Source organism: Haemorhous mexicanus, chromosome Z (genome assembly GCF_027477595.1).
Source record: "Haemorhous mexicanus isolate bHaeMex1 chromosome Z, bHaeMex1.pri, whole genome shotgun sequence".
NCBI classification, from domain to species: Eukaryota; Metazoa; Chordata; class Aves; order Passeriformes; family Fringillidae; genus Haemorhous; species Haemorhous mexicanus.
The window spans coordinates 37,227,618-37,242,008 of record NC_082381.1 but is presented as its reverse complement, the minus strand read 5'-3'; the positions used below and the strand labels follow the sequence as shown (position 1 = coordinate 37,242,008).

The 14,391-nt window shown below is 44.2% G+C and overlaps 2 protein-coding genes across 2 annotated transcripts in view; one reads left to right on the top strand and one right to left on the bottom strand.

Moving 5' to 3' along the window:
- ECPAS (Ecm29 proteasome adaptor and scaffold) overlaps positions 1-255 on the bottom strand; it is a 59,076-nt gene extending 58,821 nt beyond the window's left edge. Inside the window, exon 1 of the mRNA XM_059836429.1 lies at positions 112-255. Coding sequence (XP_059692412.1) covers positions 112-133 — 22 coding nt within the window. The 5' untranslated portion in view covers positions 134-255. The remainder of the gene's footprint in view (positions 1-111) is intronic.
- A 2,809-nt stretch (positions 256-3,064) lies between these two features.
- Positions 3,065-10,578, top strand: DNAJC25 (DnaJ heat shock protein family (Hsp40) member C25). The gene is made up of 4 exons (XM_059836424.1): positions 3,065-3,397; positions 4,390-4,542; positions 6,484-6,954; positions 9,874-10,578. The coding sequence occupies exons 1-4, from the start codon at positions 3,080-3,082 to the stop codon at positions 9,994-9,996; spliced, it is 1,065 nt and encodes a 354-aa protein (XP_059692407.1). The 5' UTR covers positions 3,065-3,079; the 3' UTR covers positions 9,997-10,578.
- The last annotated feature ends 3,813 nt before the right edge of the window (positions 10,579-14,391 follow it).

Genomic DNA, 14,391 nt, shown 5'->3' with positions numbered 1-14,391 from the left:
GAGAGAGCTGCCGTCCCCACCGCCCGCCCCCGCCGCGTACACGGCCTGGCCCCGCCGCCGCCGCCCCGCCCGGCGGGCCCCGAGGAGGAGGTTTACGGGGGCAGCACTGACCGGAGTCCGCGCTGACCTCCATGGCGGCCGCGCCGGCTCCGCGCTCGGCACGGCGGCGCAGGGATGGGACGGGACGGGACGGGAGGGCGTAGGGAGCCCCCGCGCGGCCGTGAGTGCGCTAGCAGGAGGAGGGCGGAGAGCCCCGCCCACAGCCGGGAAAGGCCCTGCCCACCGAGCGGCAAGGCCCCGCCCCCCGCCACGGCCGGCGCTGCCGAGCCGCTATTCCAAAACTATTTCCCGAAGGGATAAAGCAGCTCCGTAGACCTCCTCCCCTGCCGTTCTGGGGTTACTCAAGAGAGACCACCACACCGCGTCTTTCTCCCAAACTCTGCCATGCCATGCCATGCGTGATCTCTGTAAGGAGCACCTTGGCAACGTGCCCTAGCCGAGGCGTCGCTGGGGCACCTCTGGAAGCAGACAGCGTGGCGCCCGCTCCCACCTCCCTTACTGCTTCCTGCAGGCGGAACGGGGGCAGCTGGTGACTTCTCCCGAAAGCTCCAGGGCCAGTCCCCCGGCAGACGTGAGTTCAAGCGACAGGTGTCAGAGGATTAGCTTGTTTCTCGAGTCGGGAAAAAAAAGGTGATAAAAGCTTCTGTGCACCATTTTTTGCTATATCTGTGCAATATTTCTAGCTGAGCTGGAGTTCATTGCCCCCATAGCAGCCCTCATCTTGCTGCACTCTGCATCAATAGTTGGAAAGGTGCTGATAACACACCGGTGTTCTGGCTATTGCTGAGCAGCACTGGCACAGCATCAGCGCTGTCTCTCCAACATTCCTCCCTCCATCAAAGGGGCTGGGGCTGGACAAGATCCTGGGAGGGGACACAACCAGGCCAGCTGACCCAAACTGCCCAAAGCCATATCCCATGGCATATGATGTCAGCTCAGAGATAAAAGCTGAGGGAGAAAGGAGGAACAGGGGGCATTCATTTTTTATAGTGTTTGCATTCCAAAGCAATCTCCACAATCCTGAAGTCCCACTCCCCAGAAAATGGCCAGACGTGGCTTGTGGATGGGAAGTAAAGAATAAAATTATTTTCTTCCTCTTTGCTTGTGTGTGCATAAATTTTCGCTTTTATTTCAGTAAACTGCCTGATCTCAACCAACAAGTTGCTTGCCATCTTATTCTCTCTCTCTCCCATCCAGCTGAGAAAGGGAAGTGATAGAGCTGCTTGGTGGGCACTAGCCACCCAGCCCAGGTCAACCCACCAATTTTTTAAGGTCATGGTCTGAGGAGTTGACTCACAGCCTCCAGTGCTGAGAGGCTGGGCTCTAATGAGTAATAAGCTGCAAAGAGGTGGCCCTTCTTTTTATTTTTTTTTTTAGAAAGTAGATCTGGGACCCGTCCACAACTGATGGAAATTTTAAGCATTTATTATCGCAGAAAGGAGACAGGCAGAGTAGGAGACCAGCCACATGAGAGGCACACTAATTTCTAGCTTTAAGAACAGCACATGCTCTCTGATGAGCTGAGCATTTTTGTGGTGAATATTTGCAGCATCGAGCCCATATATGCTTTCCTAAGAAAGGTCAAACACTGAGGTGATGTTCCTGCTGGTCACACCAGAGCAGAGATGTAATCCTCCTTTCCAGAAGTCTTCGGGTGTGGGACATCACAGGTGGCTGACCTGGTGTCAAAGCCACCATTTCAGGGAGTTGTGCATACAGAATCACAGAATGGGTCAGGCTGGAAGGATATCTGGTCCAACCTCCCTGCTCAAGAAGGGCTACCCTAGAGGACATGGTACAGGATTGCATCTAGACAGTTCTTGAACCTCTCAGGTAAGGGAGACTCCACAACCTCTTTGGGCAATCTGTTCCAGCGAGCAGTCACCTGCCCAGTAAAGAAATTCTTCTTCATGCCCAGGTGGAACCTTGTCACCCTCCCTTAGGATACTTCTAGACATAGATGAGGCCACCTGTCAATTGTGTCTTTGGGCAGCAGCAGCAGTAGGAGTGTTCTCCATGATTCCATGCCATAGAGGTGGTGCACCAGGCAGTTCCCAACGTGGAGCCAGTTAAATTTTGTTGGACCCTCCATGACAGGTGGTCAGATCCTGAGCTCTGCCAGGAGCAAGCCTAAACCAGGCACAGGCTCAGGAAGTACTTCAAAAGTTTCTTTCCTGGAAGAATTACAGAATCATTTAGGAAGGGAACTTTGGAGATCACCCACTCCAACCCCCCTGCCAAGGCAAGGGTCACCTAAATCACATGGCACAGGAAGGTGTTCAGGTGGGCTTTGAATGCCTCCAGACAGGGAGACTGTGACTTCCCTGAGCAGCCTGTCCCAGTGCTCTGTCACTCTCAATGTTCTTCCTCTTGTTGAGGTGAAACTTCTTGTGTTATGGCCTTTGCTCCTCATACTATCGGTGAGAACCACTGAAAAGTCTGGCACCATCCTCTTGGCATCTGCCTTTGAGATATTTTTATGCATTAATGAAATCACCTCTCAGTCGTCTCTTCTCCAGACTGAACAGGCCCAGCTCCTGAAGTCTCTCCTCATGATGGAGATGCTTCAGACCCCAAATCACCTTTGTGTTCTCCTCTGTGTTCTCCTCTGGACCCCTTCCACTATCTCCGCGTCTTTCTTGAGCTGTGGAGCCCAGAGCCGAACACAGCAGATCAGATACAGCCTCACCAGGGCTGAGTACAGGGGGCAGGATCACCTCATTGACCTGCAGGCAGTGCTCTTCCGAATGCATCCCAGGATTCCGCTGGCGCGGGTGCAACGCAAGGGCACACCGCCGGCTGGGAGAACGGGCCGGCAGCAGCCTGTGAGAAATCGGGGACAAAGGATCGGTCCTAGCGCTCGGCGCCTCGAGCAGGCCGCGCTGCCTGCCCGCGCCGCCCCCGAGCGCGGGCTCTGTCGCGACCCGCCCCCTGTCGCGCCCCCGCCCTCCCGCGCCGGCCCCGCCGCCGGCCGCGCGCACGGCGCGGAGTGCGGCCCGGCCCCGGCGGCGGCGGAGCAATGGCGGCGGCGGCGGCGGCGGCGCGGTGGTGTTCGGGCGGGCGGTGGGCGCTCTGCCTGTGCCTGTGCGCGGCGCTGCTGCCGCGCCCGGCACGGGGCCTCACCGACCGCCTCTACTGCGGCCGCCGAGTCTGCTACGAGGTGCTGGGCGTCAGCCGGCAGGCCAGCAAGGCGGAGATCGCGCGCGCCTACCGGCAGCTCGCCCGGCAGTACCACCCCGACCGCTACCGCGGGGAGCCCGCGGGCGGCGAGGGCAGCGGGGCGCAGGAGGCGCACGAGAAGTTCCTGCTCATCGCCGCCGCCTACGAGACCCTCAAGGTGAGAGAGCGGGACCGCCGCCGCGGCCGGAGCCGCTCCGGTAAGCAGTCAGGGAGGAGAGGAGATACACCCCGAAAAATCCTCGTTCCGTAGCCAGCTCGAGAGTGCAGGAAGGAGTATGGAGTGCTCTTGAAGATCCTTCTGTGTCTGGAATGCGTTCTTTTCAAATTTATTTATTTATCTATTTTATTTGTAACGAACCGACGAGGCTTTACCTTGGAGGTATACCTTTAAAAGTAGCAATGACTCGAGTAGCATATGGGATCTGTAAGGGAAGGCTTCTCAGGGCAAAGCATGTGTGACTTGGCAAAGATGGAACCCAGGAATGGAAGAAGGAGACGTGTAAGTGTTTTAAGGCTACAAGGGATTAGGAAAGGGAACTTTTTTTTTTGGGGGGGGTGGGGGGAGATGGGGGATGGGAGACGGAGTTTGAAAGTAATTCAGTTGAGCCTGGCAAAATTATATTTCCCATCCCGCAATTACTTCTTTTGGATGGAAATGATGAGAAACTTAGAAAACATGAGAACAGTAGTGAGGTTTTGAATTGGCCTTTCACTGGACAGATTCCATAGCCCTGTAAACTAATTCCTTTAAGTTTTGTAAAACAATTTCCTAATAGGTTCTTCATCTGAAAATCTTTTCCTGAGCAATACTTATTAACTCCAGTCCAGCTGAACTTCCCATTCTGAAGTTAAACAACTTACTCTATGGACTTTAGTTGCTTGTCTGTTTTCTAGTTTTAAATGCATTTGCACAGTGCCTGATTATTAATTTTATGACTAAACATATCATATGTGCATGGGCAGATAAGTGTGAGAACAAATTAATAGAGAATATGAGAAAACGACAAATTTCCTCTATGTTTCATACTCCCTCAGGCTGCCACCAATTTTACAGAAGCATGGTCCTTAATGAGATGTAAAACACATGTACAATAGAGCAAGTGAAAGCAGGAATTTAAACCTGAATGAGTTTTTCATGTCATCCTGCAGGATGAAGAGACGCGTAAAGATTATGACTACATGCTGGATCATCCTGAAGAGTATTACAGGCATTACTACCACTACTACCGCAGGAGACTGGCACCTAAAGTAGACGTCACAATAGTGATCCTAGTTACAGTGTGTGCCATCTCCGTGTTTCAGGTAAAATTTCACATTTACATCGTACTGCTCTGTGAGTTTCTGAACAAGAAGAGAAGTAGTGGCAGCTCTCATAATGTGCCGTTTAATAAAAAGCGTCAGTGAGGAGCCCGGTTCCTCTGTGCTGTGGTTCAGGTCTGTGCAGTGTCCATAAAAATCCTGAAATCAGGAGGTACTTAGCAGATTTTTGACTGCCCTTGGTACCTTGAGCAAAGGTAGAGATTAGAGATTTAATTTTGTTGAGACAAGGTGAATCTTTTCTGAAGAATTTACTTGGTTCTTCCTGGCAGGCTCAGAGTAGCTCATGCAGGACTAGTGCCCCAAATAACGTGTATCAGTTTGTCAAGATGCATAAGTAAATAAAAAAAACCCAAAACAGACTAGCAAACTGAATTCAAGACTCAATTCAGTTGATAGAACTGAAGATCAGGAGTTTACTAAACTTGCGTGACTCTCTCATTGCAGTGTATTTTAAACACCACATTGATGAAGTCAGGAGAGAATCAAATTCAGTTCAGCAAAGTTTACTCTGAAGGTGGTAGATCCAAGGCCAGGAAAACCCCTTGTATTTTAGATGAAAAAGCTTGTGCTGATCCTGGCAAGAGAACAAAAGTGCATAACTTCTCTTTAGAATCTTTTAAATCACTGGTTCAAAACATCATTAAAAATACCCAAGAAGTTTAAGAGATGAAGGTACAGCTTATGCTGTGGTGCAGGTAGCTCAATGTTTAGTGGGATATTGGAAGTTAGAATGAAAAGTATGTTGATCAGAACTTGAGAACTTGGAATAATAAATTCTGATGGCGTATTCAGCCAAATACCTAATTTATCTTCAGATTTAGTAGTGGCAATGTTTCATTTCACATCTTATTTCTTATTTTGTCTATAAGTGCAGACACACAGTTTCCTGGAGTCCCAACTGCAAAATGCTTCTAAATTCAGTGTAAGCATTTATGTTAACTGGTTTGCCCATCTTGCTTTCTGTTGTTTCTGCTCCTTGGCCTTTGCTAAGGTTGTAATAATGGGTTTATGTCTGCACTTGGTCTTGGTAAACAGTGTGAGATGCATCATATTTAAAAAAGTTGCATCAGTGAAACATGCTTGGATGTCCCAAGAATGTAGGTGAGCTGCTAACTTTTTCCCTCTTTGCCTATCTAGTTTCTTCCATGTTTTCCATGCCCCATCTCAGGTCATTTACAAGACACTAGACAGGAATAACATCACCTCTCAGCTAGTCTTTGTGTTTCTTCTGTCTTCAGAAGGAAGCATTCTCAGGGTTGTGCTCTACAGGGCTAGGAGTTGGACTTGATGATCCTTGTGGGTCTCTTCCAATTCAGGATGTTCTATGATTCTGTGTTAATCCAGGCAGTAAATTTCTGGTTTGTTGTCTGGGGCTTTTTTTCCCCCACTTCCTTGAAATCCAGAGGGCAGCTGGAGATCAGAGAGGTATGTTGAGTCTTGTAAAGTGGACACTGCCAGACTAATGAGATTGTCACATACTTAGTTGATGTTCAGTGAACTGTTTTAAATGGGTAACAATTTTATACTTAAATATATACTAGCTCCTTCGTACTAGCTCCTATATTTATAAATATAAGAAGAGGGGCTTCTGAGAATGGCTGGCACAGCCTGGTATTAACTTGCAAGAGATTGCCATCTGCTCAGAAACAGAGCTGTTCAGAACAGTGTCAGCTTGGCCTTCCTTGTCATCATGAATTGCTTTGAGATACACTTGGATACATCCATTTTCCCAGTGCTTCACTGAGTCTGGAGGGATAGCTTCTGTGATGCCACAGAAGTACTATTAGCTTCACTGTTTACCTTCACTGTAATGTAACTGTGGTTAAAAGTGTGTGACAGCACTACTTTTTCCTGGTAAAGCACCAGATAGGAATGTGTCTGTATTAAAACATGGTTTTTAATTTTACTGTTCTTAAATTACAGTTCTTCAGCTGGTGGAGTAGTTACAATGAAGCTATCAACTACTTAGCATCTGTGCCAAAATACCGTATACAAGCTACTGAGATTGCCAGGCAACAAGGTTTACTCAACAAGACTAAAGAAAAAGGCAAGAACAGGCGGTCTAAAGAAGAAATTCGTGAAGAGGAGGAAGAAATTATCAAAGACATTATTAAAAATAAAATAGATATAAAGGGTGGTTATCAGAAGCCCAAAATATATGATATCCTCCTATTTCAGATCCTTCTTGCTCCTTTTTACTGGTGCAAGTACATAGTTTGGTACTGTTGGTGGATTTATTGTTTCACTATTAAAGGGCAAGAGTATGGTGTGGAAGAGAAGTTGTATATCATACGAAGGTACATGAAAATGTCTCAGTCTCAGTTTGACAGCCTGGAAGATCATCAGAAAGAGACTTTTCTTGAACGGCAGCTTTGGATACGAGAAAACTATGAGGTGGGTAGCAGTACTGAAATTGGCTAGGAAATAAACTTTCTAACACAACTTGAAGTATTAGAAAGCAGGCATTCTTTATTACAGCTCTGGACACACCCCGAGCATATGTCCTCTAATCAGATGTGTGTCCTGAAACTTTACAGTGGGGTATTTATTCTATCATGATCACACATATTCATTACAATATATTTCCTAGCTTATACATAAACATCACTTTTCCTAGAGCTAATTTGCATGCATCTGAGTCCTGCTGGAAGTTCTTTTATGATTCTAGAGGCTTGTCTGAAGGGGTCTGTGATGGTTGTATTGACTGAATGCTTCAGTTTTACAGGTGTCCTTTCCTTCAACTTTTTCTTCTGGCACGTGCTGTTGCTTCTTGTTACATGCAAAAACACCACTGTTTTCCTTATTATCTGTTCATCCACTGGTTCTACTTTTACATACCTTTACCTTTTTTTGTTAATTAGTCTTTTAAGGTCTATCCACCAGCCTCAGGGAAACTGAAGATCTCTCTTCTTTATGTTATTTATCAGTAGCCCTGGTGAAAAAACTAGTTTTGGTTATCCAGCAGTCCCAGAGCAATAATAACAGTGTGCTATTATGGTAGGTTGAAGACTATTATCTGTTCTCCAAGCAGTAATAATTTTAATAAGAATTACCTAGATTGTCTGAATCTCCTATTTCATCAGTCTTCTAAGCTGTTAATTCCTAGCTCAGACTGTTTTGATTAGTTATTTGTTATTGTTTTGGTTTCATTTTCCCATCTGTCCTTTGATAGTTCTTTGGCCTGTGGTGAGTACATAGACTGTTCTTGCAGTGCTGTATACTATTCAAGTAGGGATGGCATAAAAACCACCATTAGGCACAACTTCTACTCTAGCCCGTGGATAGTCATTAAATTAATAGTCAATACTAGATAGTCACTATGTAATTTTTAAAAATTCAGTGAGAGAAGAGAAAGAACATTAGCCACACCATGGAATTTGCAGTCCAGAATTATTTGTGATGCGGTGGCATGGCAGGCTGACAAAACCTTTCTGTTATTCCACAGAGGTGCATCTGTGGGCCATTTGGATGGAAGGTTTCTAAAGAAAAACATGAGAATGCGAACTTAGTCTGCTTAAGGGGAAAAAGAGTTGGTGCTGCTGTTCTGCATATGCTGGGAAAAGAGATGGGATGATGGCAGGACAGCAAAGATAAGAGAGAGTTTTCTAGCAAACCCATCCTAACTGAGCACCTCTACATACTTGGCAGCTAATCCTTTCCTTACATTAACACCTATTTTACCATTTTCCTGTTCAAGTTTGTAGACTAATCTACCCCTTCCTGTTTTTGAAGAAACATTCTGGAAGACCTAAGACTGAGTAATGCTGCTAGTTAAAGCAGGTGTTAATATCGAAAAAGATTGGATGGATATCCTGTAGTAGAGCAAAACGGCTCTGGTTTCTCATCCAGGCAGTTTTTAACTTAGGATGTTTTGGTCACTGGATGTGAAAGAGCTGTATTTGCCACAAGTCAAGTCTTTTTAGCTCACACTTGTCTCCTGTGGTGGCCAGAAGATCATTTTCCCTGACAAATACATGACAACTGCATCTGTATAGTAATATTTATCCAACATACCTTGCACTTTGTAGCTTTCTGAAAAGGAAATGGTGTCTTTGTAGGTAATTGCTTTAGTAAGTTTTACCTGGTCACTTGTATGCATTGAAGTTTGCATTCTCTGCTGTGCCATCTGGTCATGAGTTCATCAATAGTTGTAAAAGGTGGTAGAAGAGGATTTTTTTAAGCCACCTGGACTCCTGCTCATTCCAGTATTACTGGAAATGGAGAATAATCATGGTTTATTCTGTTCTTGTGCTGGCTCTGCTTTTGTGTAGCACTGCCATATCCTTACTTGAAACGTAGTATTTTCTAGGCTGAAAAATAATGCTGTAGTGTTTCTCCCCAAAAGCTTGTCTCTTCCTTCATCACTGGAAATGTCTATCTCATATTGTTCAGGTTTCTGGTGTCTTAGGATGGGAAAGACCAGGAATTCAATACACAGGGCTCCACAATAATTTTACTGTTTCCTAATGATTCTTAAAACCATTATGATCACTGAGCATTGAGTTTGTGTATTCATGTAGCCATCTATAATATATTTTTAAAATCTTGTTTGTACATAGTGGAACTGTAAGTTTAATTGGCCTTTGAGTCAGATTAAGTCACATGACACTGAGATTATAAAATCATGGATGATTTTGAGATTTATGCTGGCTCCATCTACATAAACTGCCTTCCAGAATAAAAATGCAGATACTGTTGCATTTTTGTGGCTTTTTTTTTTTAAGATTCATTTGCTGGTAACTGTTGATTCCATTGCAGTGATGGAATATTTCTTGACAGAATATAATTGTTTATCTTTTAATACTGTAAATACTGGATGCAGAGATATTGAGATATTCTCAACTTTCTTGTGAACCTTACTTGGGAAGAAAAAGTTCCATAGTGGTATTCTGTTAGATGATGACTTTGAAAAGGGAGAACAGCTAAAATGAGGAGCTGAACAGCTGGATTGAACAGCATGTGTGCTGGAAGGGACTCACAGATTAGCTTTTCAGAACATGAGCAGTTGCTTAGTGTGTATTTTGTTGAATTCATTGAGCATCTACTTCTCTAGCAAAAAAAAATGTTTTGGAGCTTACAGGAAGGTTGTTCTGCTCTCAGAAAAAACAAAGCATCTTGGGCAGTAAGAAGTTGGCTCTCAGGCTGTAGGTGCTCCAACACTTCATATTGGTCAGGATCTGCTTCTACGCTGCAATCCAGTCTTTTGTAAGAACAATGAGCTGGCAAACGATTGAAGAATAAACTTAGACCACACTTGAGGCTCAGTTAAGCTGTTTCTTCATCCTTATTAAAAACTTCTCTCTGTCTTACCAGGTGTATAAACGAGAGCAAGAGGAGGAGTTAAAGAAGAAGATGGCCATGGATCCCCGATGGAAGAGATACCGGCGGTGGATGAAAAATGAAGGACCTGGAAGACTGACTTTTATTGATGATTGAAAGTTGCTGAACAAAGTGTGTGCTATTGCTGAAAGTGATTTGCAAAACTTTTCATTACATCATTCAGAGTTTTGTCTGCTGTGGCTTAGCAGTGATCTAAAACTCAGGAACTATTACATCAGGCAGAAGCATAATACAGGTTTACCATTTTTATAAATCAGACCTATTAAAACAGGCTCAGTCTAATGTATATATGCCATTTACTTGGGGATATCAATGTGGAATTCATTATTCCAAACAACGTATTTTTGCTAGAGACTTCATAATCATCATCAATGAAACCATAACTCTGGTCTTTCTGAAAATGTTTTTAGTTCAAACCTTGGCAAGTCCCAGTTTTCCTCTTTAATATGAAGGGTTTCTGCAAGTGGAAACTGAAAATGCTTATAAAGGATTCTGAAGCAAGGGCCATTTTCTGTTTTCCTCTCTTTCTCCCTACTTTTCAGTCTAATTTCTAAGATGCCAAATTGGTTGTTTTTCATGTAAACAATATGGGGATTATACAAGACTACTGCTATTCCTGCTTCACTTGGAAATGGATTTTATTCTTTGTGGGAATAAATGATGCATGATTGATCATCATTGTGATGCAAACAAACCTTAATTCTTTGTTCTACAGAGTAATTAATGAAACACTATGCTTGGATATTTTGTGGTTTTTCATCTTGTACATTGGACTATACCTGCTTGTTCAGAACAAGTATACCAGTGAATATTAGTTTATTAAATGTGACATTTCTTTCACCAAAGTATTGGTTAAAGGGAAAAATGACCCTTTTGTTAAAAAGGGCAATTTTGATGCCTTATGTAAATAAAAGTTTATATATGCAGACTTAATTAGTTTTAAATTCTAAATCTTAAGTATTCATTACATTTATCTCTTCCGATCAGACCTCTGAGTACTTAGAATAAATAATGCATAACAGCAGTTTGTGGTTTGCTCTGTAACAACCCAGGTCAGAGAGTTTCTGTGATTTGCTGGTAAAAGGGATTCTGCTACCTTATTCCTCTTCAGTAATTTTACTGGGGAAGGAAAGATGGGAGCATAGTCTTTCTCCTGTCATCACACTTGTAAAATCGAGTTCTTTGGAAGGAAACTGCTGAAAACAGTGCCTTATTAGCTGCCTTCTGTGGAGACTGGTTCTGGGAGCACAGGCTTTGAACTTGCTACTCCTGACCTTTTGCACATTTTTGAAGTGTAATTTCAGTGTTCTGTTTAACATATTCAAAAACGTGTTGTAGTTTTGCCTGGCTGGAGATGTCCAGCTGGAGATGAAACACCTCATAACCACTTGTTCAACTCCCCGCTCTTTTCCCCCCACCCTGGTAGAATGGGGACAAGAGTCAAAGTAAAACTAGTATGTTGAGACAAGAACAGTTTAATAATTGAAAATACAGTAAAATACAATAATAATGGGAAATAATAAAGCAAAAAATTGATGCATGATGCAATTTCTCACCAGCCACTGACATGGCAGACTCCCCTTCCTGTACCCAGATCCGCCAGCCTTCTGGGTAACCCCACAGTTTAAATACCAGACATGATGTTTTCTGGTGTGGAATATCCATTCGGTCAGTTTAGGTCACTTGTCCCAGCTGTGCTCCCTCCCAGTTTTTTTTTTTTTTTTTTTTTGTATCTTCTCACTCTCAGACCATGAGACAAAGAGGGAAAAAGTCCTTGACTTTGGACAAACACAACTTAGCAAAAACCAAAATATCACTATGTTATCAACACCATTCTCATTCTGAATCCAAAACACAGCACTGCAGAAGCTACTGAGAAGAAATTGGCCTAGCTCTAATCAAGACAATATCTGCTGCTTATTCCATATCATCTGCATTATGTCAAATTTCACACTCCCCAATATCCCATCACCTTCCCTATTTATCTCTTTTAATAGATATACAAACATCATTCTCTTAGTCAATGGAACACTCTGTTAAGTGTTCATAAAACATCCACACAATTAAAAAAAAAAGTGTGTTGACTTCATTTAATCCATGACTTTGGCCTTCATCCTTGGTAAGAGTCTTTCAAGCAGAAAAGATGATATGAGGTGTGGGTTTGTTGCACGCTGCATATTTGAGCCAGTTCTGATCCCGGTAGTGCTGCACTTTTTGGTTTTATCAAAGTTCGTTTTTGTGAGTGTGATGATCAGAGGGAAGTCAGGCTCAGATCCCCAGAACAGTTGTGATTTGGATAGATGCCATGAGGTGCTCTGTAAGGTGATACACATGTAGCTATTATTACTGCTTCTACACACAGAGGTGGTAATAGACTGTTGCGTAGTGATGAACATCACACAATTTAACTCATTGTCTATTTTCACCTAAAATCAAATTGCCTTGAGACACACACAGGACTTCCCTATCCTCCAACATTACCCACCAAGTGCACCTGGGTCCTTGAGCAAAAGCAATCCCTCAGATGGGTTTGCCTTTGCCTGGGGCAGGAATAACCCAGACCATTTTCCCCAGCATGTTTTTAGTATACACTACAGGAAATTTATCCCCTTCTACACCACAAAAAACTTTGGGCAGGGCCAGCCTGGCTGGCAGATCCTCTGGTATCTAAATGGTGGCCTTTGCCACCATATGGGGACTCCATACAGCCACTTTCCATCTCCAGTGCTTTCACACAAGGTCAGCAAGGACTAAAATAAAATAGGCATACTGCTCCTTCCTTTCCGGTAATGTGTTATATAGTGGAGCCTCTCCAGCACATATTACCTCTCCTTCTGGTGACATTCCCAAATCTTTGCCTTCTGGTCGGTCCATGTTCACTTCTAAGAATCCTGGATGATGAGGTTTCCTATCCAAGCTCATTGTGCAACCAATGCAACACACTTAGTCCATACAGCATTGCTTGCATGATGTGTAGAGGTGATCCTCCCTTTAATATCCAGCCCACTATACAACCTGAGTACCAGGAGGAGCTGTGCTTCAGTACCAATCACCTTCAAAGTGGCTTGGACACCATAAGCTGCCTTGTATCTCCCTTTTAGTTAGTAGTAGGAGTAGAGTAGGCCTCACATCCTCTGTATGCTCACTTCCAAAAACCTAGAGTTCAGCCTTGAGCCTTACCTGGCATTTCTGTCAGTCTCCAGAAAGAACCATTCTCATCAGCTTCAATAAAAGGCACATTTTTTACATCTTGCCCTATTCAGACTGTCCTAAGGGATACACCATGAATTATCTCCTGTTTGATTTATTCAAAGGCTTGTGCTGCCCAAGGCCCCATTTAAAATCATTCTTCTTCTGTGTAACATGCTACAGGGAGTTTACAATCAGACTAATTTGAAATGTTCATTCTCTAAAATCCCACAGTGCCTAAGAGCTGGTATTTATTTCTAGGTAGTTGGTGGGCACATCACTGTTTTCCTGTTAATAATGTCCATTGGGATCTGGTGATGTCCATCTTGCCATTTTATTCCTAAAAATTGCATGTCTTATGCAGGTCCCCTTACCTTACCTTTTTTATGGAGAAAATGGACTATAGAAGGATTTGGATTTTTTTTCCTTTCTCAAAAACCTCTCCAGTATTCCTCCAAACAAAAATATCAATATAGTCCAGGTGTGCTGATTCTCCCTGCTCCAGTGCAGTCTGGATCAGTCCATGGCAGATAGTGGGGCTGTGTTTCCATCCCTGGCACAGTCAGTTCCAGGTCTACTGGACATCCCTCCAAGTGAAAACAAACTGTGGCCTTCTTTCTGCTGCCAGAGGGATTGAGAAAAACACGTCACCAATGCCAGTGGTGGCACCACTTGGCTGCCTTTGACTCGTGCTAGTATTAAAGCTCCAGAATGTTGGGTGTGGCAGCACTCAGATGTGGCATTCACTCAGGCCATGATAATCTACTCTTAGTCTCCATCCCCATTAGACTTTCACACTTGCCAGCTGGGGCTGTTAAGGGGTAAGGAGGTCCTGCTGATCACTCCTTGGCTCTCCAGCCAGCAAACCACCTCATGGGTAGGAATTACAGAGTCTCCTTTGGAGCCTTATTACCTCCCATGCACCATTGTGGTGGTGCTGGCACCTGCTGCTCTTCAGCAACAGGAGAGTCCTCTGAGACCAGGTAAGGTAGACCACTGTTTAATTTCCTCTGTCTCTGAAGAAGTTATACTAAAAGCCCACCAATGCCCCTCTTGGATCTCTGAAATATCATCTGGCACAGTCTATGCCAAAGATGCATGGACCCTCTGGTCCAGGCACACTAGGGTGCTTTTGCCTCTAATTCCCAGTTGGACTACTCTTAGCCTCCAACAGAGTAAGCTGTCACTCCAGAAATACAAATGGATCCTGTCCCTGTATAGCTTGATGGCATTAGGGTACAATGGGCACCAGTGTCTACCAAAGCCTTGTAATCCTGTGGGGCTGTTGTGCCAGGCCATCAA

What these genes read in the sequence shown, in the direction of transcription:
- DNAJC25 (XM_059836424.1), top strand. Translation starts at nt 3,080, where the DNA reads ATGGCGGCGGCGGCGGCGGCGGCGCGGTGGTGTTCGGGCGGGCGGTGG. An exon ending in CCGCCTACGAGACCCTCAAG is followed by an intron (nt 3,398 to 4,389) that starts GTGAGAGAGCGG and finishes GTCATCCTGCAG; the next exon opens with GATGAAGAGACGCGTAAAGA. An exon ending in GGATACGAGAAAACTATGAG is followed by an intron (nt 6,955 to 9,873) that starts GTGGGTAGCAGT and finishes CTGTCTTACCAG; the next exon opens with GTGTATAAACGAGAGCAAGA.